This window comes from Cervus elaphus, chromosome 9, assembly GCF_910594005.1.
Source record: "Cervus elaphus chromosome 9, mCerEla1.1, whole genome shotgun sequence".
NCBI lineage: Eukaryota > Metazoa > Chordata > Mammalia > Artiodactyla > Cervidae > Cervus > Cervus elaphus.
In genome coordinates this window covers 7,331,172-7,350,815 of record NC_057823.1, presented here as the reverse complement: position 1 = coordinate 7,350,815, position 19,644 = coordinate 7,331,172, and the positions used below count along the sequence as shown (strand labels likewise).

The following is a 19,644-nucleotide window of genomic DNA, read 5'->3' as shown; positions in this document are numbered from 1 at the left end:
GCGATGTGTCAGTCATAACACGCTGAAGGCCTGCACCTCCCTTGCTTGCCTGTCCTGGGAGAGGCCCCACAGTCTGTTTTATGTCTGTTTGAGAGTGCTTGGGTGAGTGTCCTTTCTGGGGAGAAAGGTCTGAAGGCCCTTTGGCTCTGCAGTTTCCTTTGTCTGGTGGGAGCCACTGTTTAAGGGGAAAGGCACCCTCCCAGCTGCTCTGCCCCTTGCATTGTGCTTCTGCGCAATCCCAGCGTGTGCCGGGAGGACCTGCGAGGGAGCTCACAGATAAAGCCTGCAAAGAAGACGACACCAGTCTTTGGTACAGAAGGTCAGGAGTTTCAAACAGCTGAGGAGATCTTCGTTAGCTTTCCAGTGACATAAGAGCATGGGTTTCCTGGATCATTTACAGAGCCCTGCCCAGTTGGGACTATGAGGTTGTCTGTTTGTTCAGTGTGTTTTTAGTGTTGGTCTGGCATTCATCATCATGTTGGCTAAGACGATGGATTCTTGGGTTCATGTCTCCTTAAATATGTAGATCCTAAGGCTGTTGCTTTCTCAGAATTGACACTCAGAGAAAACACTTGAAGATGCTAATACTCCTGAAAGTATTAGCCAAGCCATCAGTGGACTTTTAATTTTTTAAAAAATCATTTATTTATTTATTTATTTTTGGCTAAACCAAGTCTTCCTTGCTGTGTGTGGGCCTTCTCTAGTTGTGATGGTGGTGGGTGGGGGGGCTGCTCTTCGTTGCGGTGCACAGGCTTCTCATTGCAGTGGCTTCTCTTGCTGCAGAGCAAGGGCTCCAGGCACACAGTAGTTGTGGTACATGGGCTTAGTTGCTCGTGGCATGTGGAATCTTCCCAGACCAGGAATCGAACCTGTGTCCCCTGCATTGGCAGGCGGATTTTTAACTACTGGACCTCCGGGAAAGTCCTGTCAGTGGACTTTTAGAGCTTTTGCCATGATAGGACTGTGCTCATTCATTTGTTGAATGAAGTGAATTGGAGATGATCTCTGTGGTCCCTTTATATTTATCACTTCCAAGTGCCATGTCTTACTTTGTAGTGATGACAAAACTCTCATCCTTAATATGGCAGCTCTCTTCTAGGCTTGTCCTAATTGCAGGCTTTAGTAATTAGTAGAGCTAGTAAATTGGACGGCTTTGTAGTTGTAACAGGGCTTGATAGGCACATACGCATAACTGGGAAATTTGGGCCAGCCCTTGCTGTTGTGATTAAGAGAAGTTCTAGACTATATTTGGAAAGTGCTTCAATTTGATTAACATAGTTAAATTTATTTCTCTTGTAATAGAATCAAGTTGTTTTGACACCTTAATTTTGTGTATGCTACGCACATTCTTCTTTCTTTTCTTCTCTTTTTCACTGTCATGTTTGTTTTTCTGTTCAGGTGTTGTCTGTAGCCAACTCTGATCAGACAGTGGAAACTAATGAGACCAAATGCAGATTCTGAGTATAGTGATGTTTTAGCGGTCATTAAAGAAATGGGATCAAGAGAAAACTGTAGGCTGTTCACACCTAATAGATGAACAGAGTTAGTTCTGTAGATACTTTGTAGTATTCATAATTACACTTATAGCGTATATTAGGTGCCAAGTACTCTTCTCAGCACCTTTCACATATCGGTTCAGTTAAGCCTTACCACTGCAGTATGAGATAGGTATAGTTACCTCCATTTACAGATCAGGAAGTGGATGCAGGAGTGCTGAGTCACACACGGAAGGGTCATACACAGAGTGGGAACACTGGCCATCATCTGTATGAGAGGTTTGTGTTGTAGTCTTCCAGATGTACTGCTACCCAAGGCAGTGATTTCAAATGTTTTTGAAATTGTAATACCCAGCTGAAATTTAGTTTTGGTACATCTCTCATGTGTACATTTATTATTAATTTTAATAAAATTTTATTTTATTAGTAAATATTTAGTAAATCCTTCATTGAAGTGTTAACGCAGAAAAATAAGCAAATTATAAGAAGAGAAAAAGCACAAATCTTGAATTACCACAAAATGAATACACCCAGGGCAAGAAGCAGAACAGTACCAGTACTGCAGAGCCCTCCTCAAGGCCCCCATTTCCCCGGTTATAACTACCATTCTGATTCCTGTTTTTGAGCTTTTCATGTACTTATTTTTATTTTATTTTTTTTTTTTTTATGTACTTATTTTTAAAATGAATTAAAGTTTGGGGAAAGTCTTGATTCCCTTAAGTCAATAGAAACATCTTAGGGTGTTATGAGTTGATAGAGTTGATTTGTGGAGTTTACTTCCTAAATACTTAGTTTTAATAGAGATTCTGGTGTGAAGAACCCGTACCCCAATGTAGAATGATCTTGTGGTATGCATCACTGCTGGGAATCATGAAGGGTCTGAGACTTTCTTATAGGTTTGAGAGTGAGGCTGCCTTAGTTTTGCAGATGTAGAGGAAGATAAGAGGCCCTTGGTCAGAGAGAAAGGGCCTGTTGTGTGTAGCACAGCAGGATTCGTGTGTACATCTGCCCCTGTGCCCCCTAACTTCTAAGGCCCAAGGGGATGCTGCGCATACCACGGGTTTGTGTCATAGCTTATGAGGGGACTGCTAGCAAACCTGTCCAACCCTTGCCTCAAAGGGACACTAGCTTACTATCCCAGTCAGGAAACAGAGCTCTCAGCCAGGAGGAAGACACTGTCCACAGTGACAAGGGAGATATTCTTGGACAGTTTTCATGACACAAGATTTCATATCAGTTTTTGATATAATATGTGGAGAAACACCGTGAAGATGTAACGTCCACACCTTGTATGGAGTATTGAGCAGTAGGGTGAGGCCACCCTGAGCACTGACCACAACTACGCTGAGGGTCACAGCTGGACAGATACCATAAACCGTGAGTATCTGTTCACTCATTCAGTCACAAAGTATTTCCTGGGTTAGGATTATGAATAAAATATGATCATTGCCCTTTGAGAGCTTGCAGTCAAATAACAAGTGGTCATCCTACCGTTTAACATGTACAGCAAGTGTGCATGAGTTCTGTACGGCCCCACAAGGCAGAAAGCAGGGAGGAGAGGCTGAGGGCGGGTAAGGCCGCTCTCACTCTGGAAGGAAGAGTTCAGTAGCAGCAGGTGGTGTTGGAGCACCAAAGGCAGGAGACCCATTAGATGCCACTGTAGTCCAATTAAGACTTCTTTACATCTCTTTTTATGCCTATAACCTATGAGCTGTGGGTTTTTTGTTTTCTCGCATTAACTCACGTCATAGTTGATGATGCTCTTCCTAATCTCAAGTCACTTTATTTCTTTATAACTAGGACTCTCAATTCAGTGAAAGTTCTTCAGGTGTAGCTACTCCCTTTTTTGCTGTCCAGCCTTGTGTTGTTTGATGTGGCGTGTAGTACAATAATTACTTTGAAGAGTCTTGAGTCTTTAGAATATAACTCAGTGAGGAAGTTTATAGAATTCCAATGGACTCTTAAGCTTTGTGAGCCAAGGATGTTGTTGTTTCTTTTCTGCCCAGCATAGTATGTTGGGGGTCTTAAAACTTGTGGTTTGACCCGGTACAAAGTCTTCATCCTTTCTTGGCCTTATATTCTTTATCTGTATGAGAGGGTTGGACTGAGTGTTTTACAAGGGCTGTTTCGGATCTGTCATTCATGACTTTTAAGTGCTTTGATAATGAATTCTCTGTTGGTCCAGTGGGAAGGACTCTGCGCCCTCACTGCTGAGGGCCTGAGTTCAGTCCCTGGTTGGAGAACTAAGATCCCGCAAGCTGTGTGTTGTGTCCAAAAAAAGAAAAAAATGTATTGATAAGGAATTCCCTGCTGGTCCAGCGGGTGGGACTCTGCGCTCTCACTGCTGAGGGCTTGGATTCAGTCCCTGGTTGGAGAACTAAGATCCCACAAGCTGTGTAGCGTGTCCAAAGAAGAAAAAAATGCCTTGGTAAATGCAAACTGTAGACATGAATAGTATACCTCTGTTACATACAACTATATAAAACTATATATAAACATGCACATATAATTACATGGAACTCTATAAAATTAGTTGGGATTACATAAATGAAAAAGTTTGTAGGATTATTTTCTGTATGACACTAAGTAAACATAAAAATTTCAAAAGAAGAGTGTTAGTTTAAAAGCTTGTAGAATGTGTAGCGGTAGGAGTCATCACAGCCAGAGTGGTGTTCTTGTGAAGAATCCTTGGCAGTCGTTTCCAGTGATTTTCTTCCCTCGGTCACATCTGGCTATGGATGAGCAGTGAGGGTGCTGTGGTGCAGAGCTCCTGGGGACCTTGGTGCTCTGGGACAAGTACGAGTCTGGCCCCAGCCCTTACTTCTCTCCTGAGTCGGGTGCAGTCTCCCTCCTGCCTGTCACAGGTGGTGTGAGAGTCCTTGTAGGTGCGGGCCTGGCCATGTGCTAGAGTCTCCCGTGGACTCAGAATCCAGATCACGCCCTCCGTGTCGGTGTCCCGATGTCTCTGGTCCAAGTGTCCAAGTCCTGGTTTAGGCTCGCCCACCCACTAATGTGTGCCCTTTCCTTCAGAGGCAGAGTGACCTTGGCTGTGGTGCACACCGACCTAGGAACCAGATGAGCAGAGACATCTGCGTCCAAACCTGGCCATGCTCCTATTATTTAGAACTTGAAAAGCGATGGGTCCCTGGAAGACTTTCATTAACTTCTCTCTCACTAAAATTTATGACTGATAAAACTAGAGAAATTCTTGTCAGCTTTCCCCTTTCTAGTATCATTGAGATCAAGAAAGAAGCTTCTCATTTTATCTTCAGTTCCATTACCATCCTGGAGAGGGACCGCAACAAGCACTGGTTCAGTTCCTTGCAGCCTAGTCGGAATGCCGTTTTCAGCATCATCGAACATTTCTGGAGAGAGCTGCTGTTGTCCCAGTCAGGAGCTGCTGCTGAGGCATCCTCCTCCTCCGTGACCAAGGGGAAGGAGCTGACTTGTCTGATGGCCTGTACCCAGAAGCGTCTGGAAGACACAGCCAGAGTCCTGCACCATCAGGGCGAGCAACTTGACAGTATCTCCAGAGGCCTGGACAAGATGGAATCTGACCTGGATGTGGCTGACAGGTAAGCAAACACTGTAATCCTCACCTGACCTTGGAATGGCTGTGGTATGGTATCTTTTCCATCATCTTCTATTTATTTCACATTCAACTTCTGAAAACACAAGCTGTACTCCTGTTCTGGACAGTTGCACTGAGCTGACTGCTATGGGCAAACAAATAAATGAGGGCCAGCACTCACGGAGTGTGCAGTACGTGCCAAGGACAGTTTTAAGTGTTTATGGGGATTACCTCGTGCAGTCACCAGATAAGCCAAGAAGAGCATGTTGTTCCTCGTTTTGTCCATGAGGAAACTGAGGCTGAGAGGCCAAGTAATTTGTTCAAGGTCACCTGAACACTAAGTTTGTTGGCATAGTTTATCTTAATTTTTTTTTCATACCTGTATAGCAGCAAGGTTTGAGCTAAAGCATTTTGGCTTCAGAAACTGCCATCTTAGCCACTGCACGAAACCACTCTCAAACCTTCAGTCTGGGGGACCATCTCATCCTCCTTAAAAATTGAGTACCCAAAGAGTTTTTGTTTATGTGGGTTGTATATACCAATATGTACCATATTTTTTAAAAAACTAAGGCATTAAATAATTATTCACTTAAAACGTACAACGATAAATCCATGTCCTCAGTTCGGTTCATTCGCTCAGTCATGTCCGACTCTTTGCGGCCCCATGGACTGCAGCATGCCAGGCTTCTAGTAACATAAATAACATTTTTTTAATTAAAAATAATGAAAAATAACTTTTATAAAGCAAAATGTGTAGTGAGAGGAGTGTCACTGTTTAAGATTTTTTGCACCTCTCTTTAAAATAAAACTTAGTATAAACAGCTGAATTCTCACGCTTGCTTCTGCAGTCAGTCTGCTGTGCCATCACAAGTCACATGTGATGTCACAAGTCTCTGGAAACGCCGCTCTACACTTGTGAGAGAATGAGAGTAAAAAGCTACGTAGCACTGTGGTATTGTATGAAGTAATTTTGACCTCCCAGACTCCTTTGGAGGGTCTCAAAGACCACACTTTGAGAAGTGCTATGCTAACTATATGACCTGTAAAATAAGCCAGGGATCTCTGAGTCTAGTAGGAGTGACCTCTCCCTCCCTGGTGTCTGTAATGGTTGCTTGAGAGCTCAGGGTGCGGTGACAATCTCAGGATGGACCCTGAGTGTGGGTCCTCCGCCTCTCAGACCAGGGGTGCGTGACTGCTGTTTGCGAGACCCTTGCTTCTGAGTGACCACACTCTGGAGTCTCCACCTGTTGCTGTTTCTAAGCACTATGTGGTAAAGGGCTTTGTGCTAGAGCTGCAGGGAACTGGGCCCTGCTTCTTATCCTTAAGAGGGGGTGCTTATGGTGAATGAGATATAACATCATCAGACCTCTGTGAGCTTTCCTCATGGGAACAAGGCTAGACATTTTCCCACTCTTCTTGCAGTTCAGGAGTTATGCAACTGAGTTGTAACAGGAGTGATGTTGGTCACTTGCAGGCCTAGACTCTAAAAGCTCTCCTACCCAGTCTCTGAGACTGTCTTCCCTTTTATCTGCTGGAATCCTTCAGGACTCGAGGCGCTAGGACAGAAACATTAGTTAGATAGAGTTTAGGGCCCCAAGTGGCCTCCCAGAGCAGAACCCTGATCTGAGCCCTCAGTTGGACTGCAATGTGAACAAGCGATAGTCCTTTGCTGGGGCTAGGCCCAGAGGTTCTGGGAGTTGTTTGTTACAGCAGGCAACGCTCTTAGACTAACACAACAGTCCGGTAGGAATAGAGACACCTATTAAATAGCTTCAACTTAGAACATTGAGATCAGAGATTTAGAAGAATGTTCATCTACACTGGAAATCAAAGAAATGTACACTAAAATAATGGAAATCTAGGTTTTAATGATCAGATTAATAACAACTAAAAGTAAGAATTCTGTCATTGTTTTTCTGTTGCTAAGTAGTGTTTCACTCTTTGCGACCCCATGGACTGTATCAGGCCAGGCTCCTTTGTCCTCCACTATCTCCCAGAGATTGCTTAAATTCCTGTCCATTGAGTTGGTGATGCTATCTATCTATCCCATCCTCTGCTGCCCCATTCTCCTATTGCCTACAATCTTTCCCAGCATTAGGGTCTTTTCCATTGACTCGGCTCTTTGCATCAGGTGGCCAAAGTATTGGAGCTTCACCTTCAGCAGCAGTCCTTCCAGTGAATATTCAGGGTTGATTTCCTTTAGGATTGACTGGTTGGATCTTCTTGCAGTCCAAGGGACTCACAAGAGTCTTCTCCAACACCACAGTTTGAATGCATCAAATCTTCAGCACCTCCCTGGTGGCTTAGAAGGTAAAGAATCTGCCTGCAACGTGAGAAACCCAGGTTTGATCCCTGGGTTGGGAAGCTCCCCTGGAGAAGGGAATGGCTACCCACTCCAGTATTCATGCCTGGAGAATTCCATGGACAGAGAATCCTGGCCTGGCAGGCTACAGTCCATGGGATTGCAGAGTCAGACACAACTGAGCAATTCACACTTTCTCACTTCGCCTTCTTTGGGCTTCCCAGGTGGCACTAGTGGTAAAGAACCAAGCTGCCAATGTAGGAGACATAAGAAACATGTGTTCGATCCCTGAGTCGGGAAGATTCACTGCAGAATGTGAGTGAACCCACTCCAGTATTCTTGCCTGGAGAAGCCCATGGACAGAGGAGCCTGACAGGCTGTAGTCCATAGGATAGCAAACAGCTGGACACAGCTGAAGCAACTTTAGCACACACACGGGCAATCTTCTTTATGGTCCAATTCCCACATCTGTACATAACTACTGGAAAAATCGTAGCTTGACTATATGGACCTTTGTTGGCAAAGTGATGTCTCTGCTTTTTAATATGTTGTCTAGGTTTGTCATAGCTTTGCTTCTAAGGGGCAAACACCTTTTAACTTCATGGCTGCAGTCACAGTTTGCAGTGATTCTGAAGCTCAAGAAAGTAAAATCTGACACTGCTTCCACTTTTTCCTCTTCTGTTTGCCATGAAGTAATGGGACAGGATGTGATAATCTTAGTTTTTTCAATGTTGAATTTCAAGCCAGCTTTTCACTCTCCTCTTTCACCCTCATCAAGAGGCTCTTTAGATCCTCTTTGCTTTCTGTCATTAGAGTGGTATCATCTCCCTATCTGAGGTTATTGGTATTTCTCCCAGCAGTCTGGATTCCAGCTTGTGATTTTTCCAGCCTGGCATTTCACATGATCTGCTCTGTGTATAAATTAAATAAACAGAATGACACAGTACAGCCTTGTCATACTCCTCTTCCAATTTTGAAACAGTTCATTGTCTGTGTCTGTGTTGCCTCTTGACCCGCATACGAGTTTCTCAGGAGACTGGCAAAGTGGTCTGGTATTCCCATCTCTTTCAAAATTTTCCACAGTTTGTTGTGATCCACACAGTCAAAGGATTTAGTGTAGTCAATGGAGCAGAATTAGACGCTCTTCTGGAACTCATTTGCTTTCTCCACGATCCAGCAAATGTTGGCAATTTGATCTCTGGTTCCTCTGCCTCTTCAAAACCCAGCTTGTACATCTAGAAGTTCTCAGTTCATGTACTGCTGAAGCCTGACTTGAAGGATTTTGAGTGTAACCTTGCTAGCTTGTGAAATGAGTGCAGTTGTAGAATAGTTTGAACATTCTTTGGCGTTGCCCTTTCTTTGGGATTGGAAAGAAAACTGACCTTTTCCAGTCCTATGGCCACTGCTGAGTTTTCTAAATTTCTTGACATACTGAGTGCAGCACTTTAACAGCATCATCTTTTAGGATTTTAAATAACTCAGCTGAAGTTCCATCAGCTCTGCTAGTTTTGTTCATAGTAATGCTTCCTAAGAGCCACCTGACTTCACACTGCAGGATGTCCCGCTCTAGGTGAGTGGCCACACCATCGTGATTATGCGGGTCATTAAGAACTTTCTTGTGTGGTTCTTCTGTGTACTGTTGCCACTTATTCTTACTCTCTTCTGTTTCTGTTAGGTCCTTACTGTTTTTGTCCTTTATCATGCCCATTCTTGCATGAAATGTTCCCTTGATATCGCCCCTTTTCTTGAAGAGATCTCTAGTCTTTCCAATTCTATTGTTTTCGTCTATTTCTTTGCGTTGCTCGTTTAAGAAGGGGTTCTTCTCTCTCCTTGCTATTTTCTGGAACTCTGTATTCATTGGGTATGTCTTTCCCTTTCTTGTTTCTCTTCTTTCCTCAGCTATTTATAAAGCCTCTTCAGATGACCACTTTGCCTTCTTACATTTGTTTTTCTTGGGGATGGTTTTGGCCACTGCCTCCTGTACAGTGTTCCAAACCACCATCCATAATTTTCAGGCACTCTTTCTACAAGACCTAATTCCTTGAATCTATTTGTCACTTCATCTGTGTAATCATAAAGGATTTGATTTAGGTCATCCTAGAATAACCTAGTTGTATCCCCTACTTTCTTCCATTTAAGCCTGAATTTTGCTATAAGGAGCTCATGATCTGAGCCACAGTCAGCTCCAGGTCTTGTTGTTATTGATTGTATGGAGCTTAACGATCTTTGGCTGCAAAGAATATAATCACAATGACAATTGGTATAATCCTTTTGGAGAACAACTGGGTGGTTTGTAAATCTTCTTTTGACAAAAGACAAAGTGGAACGATGACCCTGAGGCAGGAAGAAAGTACTTGTGATACCTACCCATATCCCAACAAAAGATTAATATCTAATTAGTTAAAGGCCAAATGAGAAAAAGACAATTCAACAGAAAAGTTAGCAAAGGTCGTTGATTGGATTTTAGACTAACAAGCCACTATAACAGAGATCCAAAAATATTGTGGTTGATAAAAGCTAGAAGTTTAATACGATGGTCCAAAGGAAGGTAGGTATCCCAGGCAGATATAAAGCTCTGCTTTACGCCATCACTTGGGGCTGCATGTTGGCTAGAACGTCCTCCTATCTTATCACATGGCGCCATTACTACATCAGAAGTTGGTGCTGTTGATCATTCCCAGCCAATGGGAAGGGGGAACAGAGAGGGAGCCCAGGGTGTACAGCCATGTCTTTAAGAAGATGACCCCAAAATCGCACTTATCAGTTCTGCTCATGTCCTACTGGCAGGACTTAATCTCATAACTACACTCACAAACAAAGGAGCTGGGTGATTGTGAGAGGTTACTCAGATATTTCACTATCAAAGGAAAAACTGGAGAATGGATAATAGGGATCATGAGTAGTCTCTGCCACAGTGTCTCTCAATTGAGAAATCCCAAAAGATCAGTGAAAAGGGAGTTCAACATCTCTAGTAATAAGGAAAGGTAAATTAAACCAACAAGTATATTAGTGGGTAACACCAGCTGTTAGTTCAGATGTGGGGTGATAATAACTCTGATGTTTCTGTCCAGAATGTGAATTGGTTCAGCCACTTAGGAGAGCAATTGTCAATACCTGGTGAAGCCAGAGGTGCACAGACCCCATAACTGACCTTTCCCTTTCAGCCGTGTCATCTGGGAAATGCTGGCTCTTGGGCACAGCATGTGCGGACATGAACTTTCATAAAGGACTGTGGACAGTAGTGAGCAGTTACAGTCAATTGCTTCTCAAGGGGATTGGGCATATAAGCTATGTTTTAGTCACAAAATAGACTAATTTTTCATATTAACTGTTATATATTAGATATCAACTTGAATAAATCCCAAAGCACTGTTTGAAAAACAAAGCAAGTTGCAGAGAGAGATGTGTACAGCAGGATACCACTTATATGATTTTTTAACATGCAAAATAATACTGTAGGAAAAATACAGAATTAAAATATGAATACCTGAACAGGAAGGGTGCCTGCAGGCACCAGACTGTGTAGCTCTGTGGTGATTTATCCAGAGAGCAGCTGACTGGTATTCCTAGAGTGGTGGTCTTGTGGTTCCTGATTCTTCTTGGCATGGGTCCTTTGAAGCTGATTGTGGTAGACCCTCAGTGAGCCTATTATTTCCTGTATTATTTCTTTGAAATTTTTTTCACCTCAGTTTTTTAAATGTATTTCTTTTGGAACTCCCCCTTTTTTGTTATCTGACTTCTTGAACTCTGAACTGATTTCTAATATTGTTCTCATTTTTCTTTTTCCTCATCCTTTTGCTCTGCTTTTTTTTCTTTTTTTCAAATTTTAAACTTTTTATTTTGTATTGGGGTGTGTGTGCGCTAAGTTGCTCAGTCATGTCCAACTCTTTGTGATGCCATTGACTAGCCTGCCAGGCTCCTCTGTCCATGGGATTTTCCAGGCATGAATACTAGAGTGGGTTGCCATTTCTTTCTCCAAGGGATCTTTCCAACTCAAGGATCGAACCGGTGTCTCTTAACATCTCCTGCGTTGCAGGCAGGTTCTTTACCACTAGTGACACCTGGGAAGCCCTATTGGGGTATAGCGAATTTAACAATGTTGTGGTAGTTTCAGGTGACCAGCAGAGGGACTCAGCCATACGTATACATGTATCGATTGTCCCCCAAACCCCTCCCATCCAGGCTGGCATACAACACTGAGTAGAGTTCCATGTGTTATAAGCAGGTCTCTATTGGTTATCCACTTTGAATATAGCAGTGTGTACATGACGTTCCCAAACTCCCTAACTATCCCTTCCCCCTGGCAACCACCAGTTCGTTTTCTAAGTGTGTGAGTCTCTCTGTTTTGTAAGTAAGTTCATTCGTATCATTTCTTTTCTGTTGTTGTTGTTTAGTCACTAAGTTGTATCCAACTCTTTGCAGCCCCATGACCTGCAGCACACCAGGCTTCCCTGTCCTTTACCATCTTGCATAGTTGGCTCAAAGTCACATCCATTGAGACAATGATGCCATCCAACCAGCTCATCCTCTGTCGTGCCCTTCTCCTCTTACCCTCAGTCTTTCCCGCCATCAGGGACTTTTCCAACGAGTCGGTTCTTCGAATCAAGTGGCCAGAGTATTGGAGCTTCAGCTTCAGCATCAGTCCTTCCCATGAAGGACTTGTCTTTTTTGATTGCACATATAAGGGATGTCATACAGTATTTCTCCTCTGTCTGACTTACTTCACTCAGTATGATGCTCTGTAGGTCCGTTCATGATACTGCTAATGGCATTATCTCACTCTTTTTAATGGCTGAGTAATATTCAGTTGTGGATATGTACCACATCTTCTTTATCTGTTCCTCTGTTGGTGGACATTTAGGTTGCTTCCAAGTCTTGGCTGTTGTAAACAGTTCTGCTATGAACACTGGAGTGCATGGATCCTTTTGGGTCATGTATTTCTCTGGACATATGCCCAGGAGTGACATTGCAGGGTCATATGGTAGCTCTGTTTGTAGTTTTTTAAGAAAGCTTTATGCTGTTCTCCATAGTGACTGTACCAGTTTATATCCCCACCAACAGTGCAGGTGTTTACATTCCCACTTCACTCTCTAGCATTCATTGTTTGTGGATTTTTTGGTGATAGCCATTCTGACTGGTGTGAGGAGATATCTCATTGGGGTTTTGATTTGCATTTCTCTGATAACTAGTGATGTTGAACATCTTTCCATGTGCCTTTTGGCCATCTGTGTGTTCTCTTTGGGGAAATGTCTATTCAGGTGTTCTGCCCATTTTTTGAGTGGGGTGTTTGTTTTGAAGCTGTTAAGCATCATAGCTCTCTGTAAATTTTGGAGACTGATCGCCCACTGTCACATCATTTGCAAATCTGTGGGTTGTCTTTTCATTTTGTTTATTGTTTCCTTTGCCATGCAAAACTTTTGAGTTTAATTAGGTTCCATTTGTTTATTTTTGTTTTTACTTCCATTATTCTGAGAGATAGATTGGAAAAGATGTTCCTGTGATTTATATCAGACAGTGTTCTGCCTGTGTTTTCCTCTAGGAGTTTCATAGTGTCTGGTCTCACATTTAGGTATTTAATCCATTTTGAGCTTATTTTTGTGTATGGAGTTAAAGAATGATCTAATTTCATTTTTTTTACTTGTGTCTGTGCAGTTTTCCCAGCACCATTTGTTGAAGAGATTGTCTTTCCAGCGTTGCATAGCCTTGCCCTCTTTGTCATAGATTAATTGATCATAGGTGCATGGGCGTATTTGGGGGTGTTCTATCCTGTTCCATTGATAAATATTTCAGTATTTCTATTTTTGTGCCAGTACCATATTGTTTCGATGACTGTAGCTTTGCAGTATAGTCTGAAGTCAGGGAGCCTGATTCCTTCAGCTCTGTTTCTCTTCAGGATTGCTTTGGCTATTCAGGGTCTTTTGTGTCTCCCATCAAATTTTGAGATTTTTTGTTCTAGTTTTTTGAAAAATGCCATTGATAATTTGATAGGGATTGCATCGAATCTGTAGATTGCCCAGGGTAGTATAGTCATTTTGACAATGTTGATTTTTCCAATCCACGAACATGGTATTTCTTTCCATCTGTTTATGTCCTCTTTGATTTCTTTCATCAACATCTTATGGGTTTTGGAGTATAGGTCTTTTGTCTCCTTAGGTAGATTATTCCTAGGTATGAGAAGGAAATGGCAACCCACTCCAGTATTCTTGCCTAGAGAATCCCATGGACAGAGAAGCCTGGCGGGCTACAGTCCCCAGGGTCGCAAAGACTTCACTTCTTCACTTCACTTTATTCTTTTTGTTGTGATAGTAAATGGAATTGCCTCTTGAATTCCTCTCCCTGATCTTTCATTGTTAGTGTATAGAAATGCAACAGATTTCAGTGTATTGATTTTGTAACCTGCAGCTTTATCAGACTCATTGATGAGCTCTGGTAGTTTTCTGGTAGCATCTTTAGGATCTGCTATGAATAGTATGTCATCTGCAGTGGTGGTTTAACTTCTTCTTTTCCCATTTGGATTCCATTTACTTCTTTTTCTTCTCTGATTCCTGGAGCTAGGACTTCCAAAACTGTGTTGAATAAAAGTGGCCAGAATGGACATCCCATCTTGTTCCTGATCTTAGAGGGAATGCTTTCAGCTTTTGACTGTCAGGTATGATGCTAGCTGTAGGTTTGTTGTATATTGTCTTCATTAAGTTGAGGTATGTATCCTCTATTCCCACTCTCTGGAGAATTTTTTATCATAAATGGGTGGTGAATTTTATCAAAAGCTTTTTCCGAATCTATTGAGATGATTTCATCATTTTTATTCTTCATTTTGTTGATTTGGTGTTTTACATTGATTGATTTGTGGATGTTGAAAAATCCTTGCATCCCTGGAATGAATCCCTCTTGTTCATGGTGTGTTATCTTTTTAATGTATTGTTGGATACACATTGCTAGTATGTTGTTGAGAATTTTTGCATCTATGTTCATCAGTGATATTGGCCTGTAGTTTTCTTTTTTTGTGTGGTATCTTTGTCTGCTTTTGGTTAGAGTGATAGTGGTCTCATAAAATGAGTTTGGAAGTTTTCTTTCTCCTACAACTTCTTCGAACCATTTCGGAATGATAGGTATTAACTCTTCTCTAAATGTTTGATAAAATTCACCTGTGAAGCCTTCAGGTCCTGGACGTTTGTTTGTTGAAAGTGAAAGTGCAAGTCACTCAGTCATGTCCGACTGTTTGTGACCCCATGACTATACAGTCCCTGGAATTCTCCAGGCCAGAATACTGGAGTGGGTAGCCTTTCCCTTCTCCAGGGGATCTTCCCAGCCCAGGGATTGAACCCAGGTCTCCTGTATTACAGGTGGATTCTTTACCAGCTGAGCCACAAGGGAAGCCCAAGAGGTTTTTAGTTCTTGTGATTGGTGTGTTCATTATATTTTCTATTTCTTCCTGGTTCAGTAAAAGGAGACTGTACCTTTCTAAGCATTTGTCCATTTCTTCCAGGTTGTCCATTTTATTTGCAAACAATTGTTCATAGTATTCTCTTATGATCCTTGGTATTTCTGCGAAGTCACTTGTAACTTCTTTTTCGTTTCTAATTTTGTTGATTTCAGTCTTCCTTTTTTTCTTGGTGAGTCTTGCTTAGGGTTTGTCAATTTTGTTTATCTTTTTAAAGAACCAGCTTTTAGTTTCATTGATCTTTGCCACGTTTTTTGTCTTCATTTCACTTATTTCTGCTCTGATCTTTATGATTTCCTTCCTTCTCCTAACTGTAGGTTTTGTTTGTTCTTTCTCTAGTTGCTTTAGGTGCGAGGTTGTTTGAAATTTTTCTTATTTCTTGAGGTAAGATTGTATTGCTATAAACTTCCTTCCTGGAACTGCTTTTGTTGCATCCCATACATTTTGGACTGTTGTGCTTTTGTTTCCACTTGTCTCTGTGTGTGTGTGTGTGTGTGTGTGTGTGTGTGTGTGTATGTGTTTAATCACTCAGTCGTGTCTGACTCTGTGATTCCACGGACTGTAGCCTGCCAGACTCCTTTGTGTAATTCTCTAGGCAAGAATACTGGAGTGGGTAGCCATTTTCTTCTCCAGGGGATCTTTCCAACCTAGGGATTGAACACTGGTCTCCTGCATCACAGGCACATTCTTTACCACCTGAGACACCAAGGAAGCCCTTCACTTTCTCTAGGTATTTTTTTATTTCCTCTTTGATTTCTTCAGTGATCTGGTGGTTGTTGAGTAGCATATTGTTTAGCCACCATGTGTTTGTGGTTTTTAGAGTTTTGTTTTTTTATTATAATTTATTTCTAATCACATAGTGTTGTGATCAGAAAGATGCTTGATATAATTTTGATTTTCTTAAATTTACCAAGACTCACCTTGTGGCCCAGGGTGTTGTTGGTCCTGGAGAATATTCCATGTGCACTTGAGAAGAATGCATAGTCTGCTGCTTTTGGGTCAAATGCTCTATAAGTATCAGCTAAGTCCAGCTCATCTAAAGTGTCATTTAAGGCTCGTGTTTCCTTATTAATTTTCTGTCTGGATGATCTGTCCATTGATGAAAGTGGGGGTATTAAAGTCCTCCACTATTATTGTGTTACTGTTGATTTCTTCCTTTGTATTTGTTAGTATTTCCCTTACATACTGAGGTGCTGCTATGCTGGGTGCATATATATTTATAGTTGTTATATCTTTGTGTTAGGTTGAACCCTTGATCATTATGTAGTGTTCTTCTTTGTCTCTTACAACAGTCTTTGCTTTAAAGTCTGTTTTGTCTGATATGAGTATTGCTACTGCAGCTTTCTTATGAATTCCATTTGCATGGAATACCTTCTCCTATCCACATACTTTCAGTCTATAAGTGTCCCTAGGCCTGAGATAGGTCTTTTGTAGACAACTATATACATGGGTCTTGTTTTTGTATTCACTCAGCCAGTCTGTGTCTTTTGGTTGTTGCATTTAATCCATTTACATTTAAGGTAATTATTGATATATGTGATCCTATTACCATTTTCTTAGTTGTTTTGGGTTTATGTGTTGAAGATCTTTTCCTTCTCTTTGTTTCCTGAGTAGGGAAGTTCCTTTAGCATTTGTTGGAAACCTGGTTAAGTGGTGCTGAATTCTCTTAACTCTTCCTTGTCTGGAAAGCTTGATTTCTCCATTAGATCTGAGAATCTTGCTGGGTAGTGTTCTTAGTTGTAGTTTCTTCCCTTTAATCACTTGGAATATATCATGCCATTCCCTTCTGGCTTGTAGAGTTTCTTTTGAGAAATCAGCTGATAACTATATGGGATTTCTCTTCTGTGTTGTTTTGTCTTTTTTCCCTTGTTGCTTTTAACATTTTATCTTTGTCTTTAATTTTGATCAGTTTGATTACTATGTGTCTCGGTGTGTTCCTCCTTGGGTTTATTCTTCCTGTGACTCTCTGTGCTTCCTGGACTTGGTTAAGTATTTCCTTTCCCATCTTCAGGAAGTTTTCAGCTATTACCGTCTTCAGATGTTTTCTCGGGTCCCTTCTCTCTCTTCTTCTGGGACCCCTGTAATGTGAATATTGGCACATTTAATGTTGTCCCAGAGGTCTCTTAAGCTGCCTTCATTTCTTTTCATTCTTTTTTTCTGTATTCTGTTTTGGGGCAGTGATTTCCAGCATTTTGTCTTCCAGATCTATCCTTTCATTTGCCTCAGTTATTCTTAGTGTATTGTATATCTCTGTTTGTTCTTTAGTTCTTTGGTAAACATTTCTTGCATCTTGTCAGTCTTTACCTCCATTCTTTTTCCAAGATCCTAGATTATCTTCACTGTCATTATTCTGGATTCTTTTTCTGGAAGGTTGCCTATTTCTACTTCATTTAGTTGTTTTTCTGGTAATTTATCTTGTTCCTTTACCTGGGGCATAATCCCATTTCTTTTCACTTCGGTTAGCTTTCTATGATTGTGGCTTCTGGAGGCTATGGGATTGCACTTCTTGCTGCTTCTGTCTGCCCTCTGGTGAGTGAGGATGAGTCTTGTGCCTGCTTTTAGATGGGAGGGACTGGCTGTGGGGAAAACTGGGTCTTGCTCTGGTGACAAGGCCATGCTGTGCTCAGTAAATCTTTAATCCTGTTGTCTGCTGGTGGATGGAACTGCACTCCCTCCCTTTTAGTTGTTTGGCCTGAGGTGACCCAGTGTTGGAGTCTACAGGTTCTTGGTAGGGCTAATGGCTACCTGTAAGAGGACTTACACCAACACGTGCCTCCCAGGACTGCTGCTGCCAGTGCTCCTGTCCCCGCGGCAGGCCACTGTGGACCCATGCCTCCACGGGAGACCCTCAGACACTCACGGCTAGATCTGGCTCAGTCTCTTGTGGGGTCACGGCTCCATTCCCTGGGTCCTGGTACACGCGAGCTTTTACTTGTGCTCTCGCAAGAGTGGAGTCTGTTTGCCCCAGTCTTGTGGAAGTCTGTCTCCTTTGTCCTTGGACGTAGGGCATCTTTTTTTGGTGGGTTCAGATATCCTCCTGTCGATGGTTGTTCAACAGCTAGTTGTGATTTTGATGTCCTCACAGGAGAAAATGAGCACATTTCCTTCTACTCGTCCATCTTGAAGCAGTCTCTTTTCGTTTGTTTCTTGAATTTTATCTTCCTACCGTTTATTTCTGTTATCATATTTTTAATTTCTAAGAATTATTTTTTGTTTCCCAAGTGTTTCTTTTGAATAGCAGCCTGTTATTACTTCATGGATGCTCTATTCTCTTTTTTCTTGGGTTGTTATGGATAGCCTTGTCTTATTTTTTTGTGTGGGAAGGCCTGAGGTGTACAGTGAAATTTTTGATTCTGCTGAAAGGAGTGTGGTCACAGTGTTTGAGAGCAGTGCTTTGTGGTCTGAGAATGTCGGCCCCATCTTCCCATGACAGTCCTAGATTTATGCAGTTACAGTGTCTTCAACCATTGGAGAAGGAAATGGCCACCCACTCCAGTATTCATGCCTGGAAAATTCCGTGGACAGAGGAACCTGGCAGGCTACAGTCCATGGGGTTGCAAAGAGTCAGACACAACAGCCCACAGGTGAGGGCCTTCAATAGTCTTTCCAAAATATGGTCCCTTCCCTTTCTCTCCCCCAACCCCTGCCGCGTATCTCTGCCCCTCTCTGCCTCCCTTTCTATCTCCCTGCTCCCCTTCCTCTTTCATTGTCTTTTTGTGCTGAGGGAAGATGAGTTTTTGGAATTTTACAATTTTTGAAATATAATCTGGTTAGATTTAAAGTGACTAATAACCCTTATTTCAAATGGTATAGGAGGCACTGATGATGTGGCATTGGTGATACATAGAATATCATCATGGGATGCTCATAATCAAATATTTGTAAAAGGCTCTGAGTGACCGTGCATTTGATATCTAACAACTTTTTTTTCCCCTAATAGCATGTTTGACACACTAATAGGTAATGAGATTGGCTGGCTACTCTAACTCCACTGGACAAAGTGTGGAAAGGAAGGGATGAGTTCAGGGTGTCCCATAGTGACCTGAACACTTCTGTATCTGCCCAGAAAGAACACCGTAGCTCTCATAGCTGCACAACTGAGATTTCTGAAAGTCAGATCCAGAGTGTCATCCTGTGAGTGATTGAATCATAGTGTAAATTGAAATCCCAACTTTGCGTGGTGTCTGCTGTTAAACAAAGGCTATTCATAGGAATGAAATGTGATCCTGAAAATTAGAATGTGGACACATGGAAAGATCCTGATGAAACTGAAAGAATAGAACCCCTAAATTCTGATGTGTCTTCTTTGCCAGTAAAAGCAGCCCTTCCATCCCTATCTGAGGTGATTAGCCACACTTTGCCTGAGGAATCTGCTGAGATAATTGCTTCGCAGGACAATGCAGATTCTCCTCAAGACCTACCCTCACCATCCCTCTTTGCTTCTTGGTATATTGTTAGGCTTAAGTCTCAGCAGATCCCAAAAGACGAAGCCCAAAGTGTGACCTACAAAAGGAGGTGCATGACACTTTGAAAGAACTACACGATTTTTCTTGTTTTTACAGACAGAGATCTTAAGAATAAGTGTGGGGATGGATGTCTTGGGTGTGGGTCAATGGTGAGAGGAATATGGAGTTGGATGTGGCTGAGTTTACTGAAATGGGGGCTTGCTAAACTGAGATCTTGGACTTGTTGCTGCAGCTCGAGAAGTTGGAAGGGCTCTCACGGCTGGGGGGTGAGATGTGGACTGAGAGGCAGGCTGCACTGAATGAAGTTTGGAAGGCCAGAACTGCCGGGTATGGTCCGGAGGGAGCATCTCAGAGGACGCATAGGACGT

General features: G+C 42.2%; 1 protein-coding gene across 3 annotated transcripts in view; it reads left to right on the top strand.

Annotated features, from left to right (window-relative positions):
• Window positions 1–19,644, top strand: part of SNAP47 (synaptosome associated protein 47) — a 72,907-nt gene that overhangs the window by 5,544 nt on the left and 47,719 nt on the right. Inside the window, exon 2 of one of the 3 annotated variants that reach the window (XM_043910786.1) lies at window positions 4,847–5,071. In XM_043910786.1, coding sequence (XP_043766721.1) covers window positions 4,950–5,071 — 122 coding nt within the window. In that variant the 5' untranslated portion in view covers window positions 4,847–4,949. Of the gene's footprint in view, window positions 1–4,526; window positions 5,072–19,644 lie in introns of all 3 variants that reach the window. The other 2 variants (XM_043910785.1, XM_043910784.1) reach the window with 2 other exon arrangements.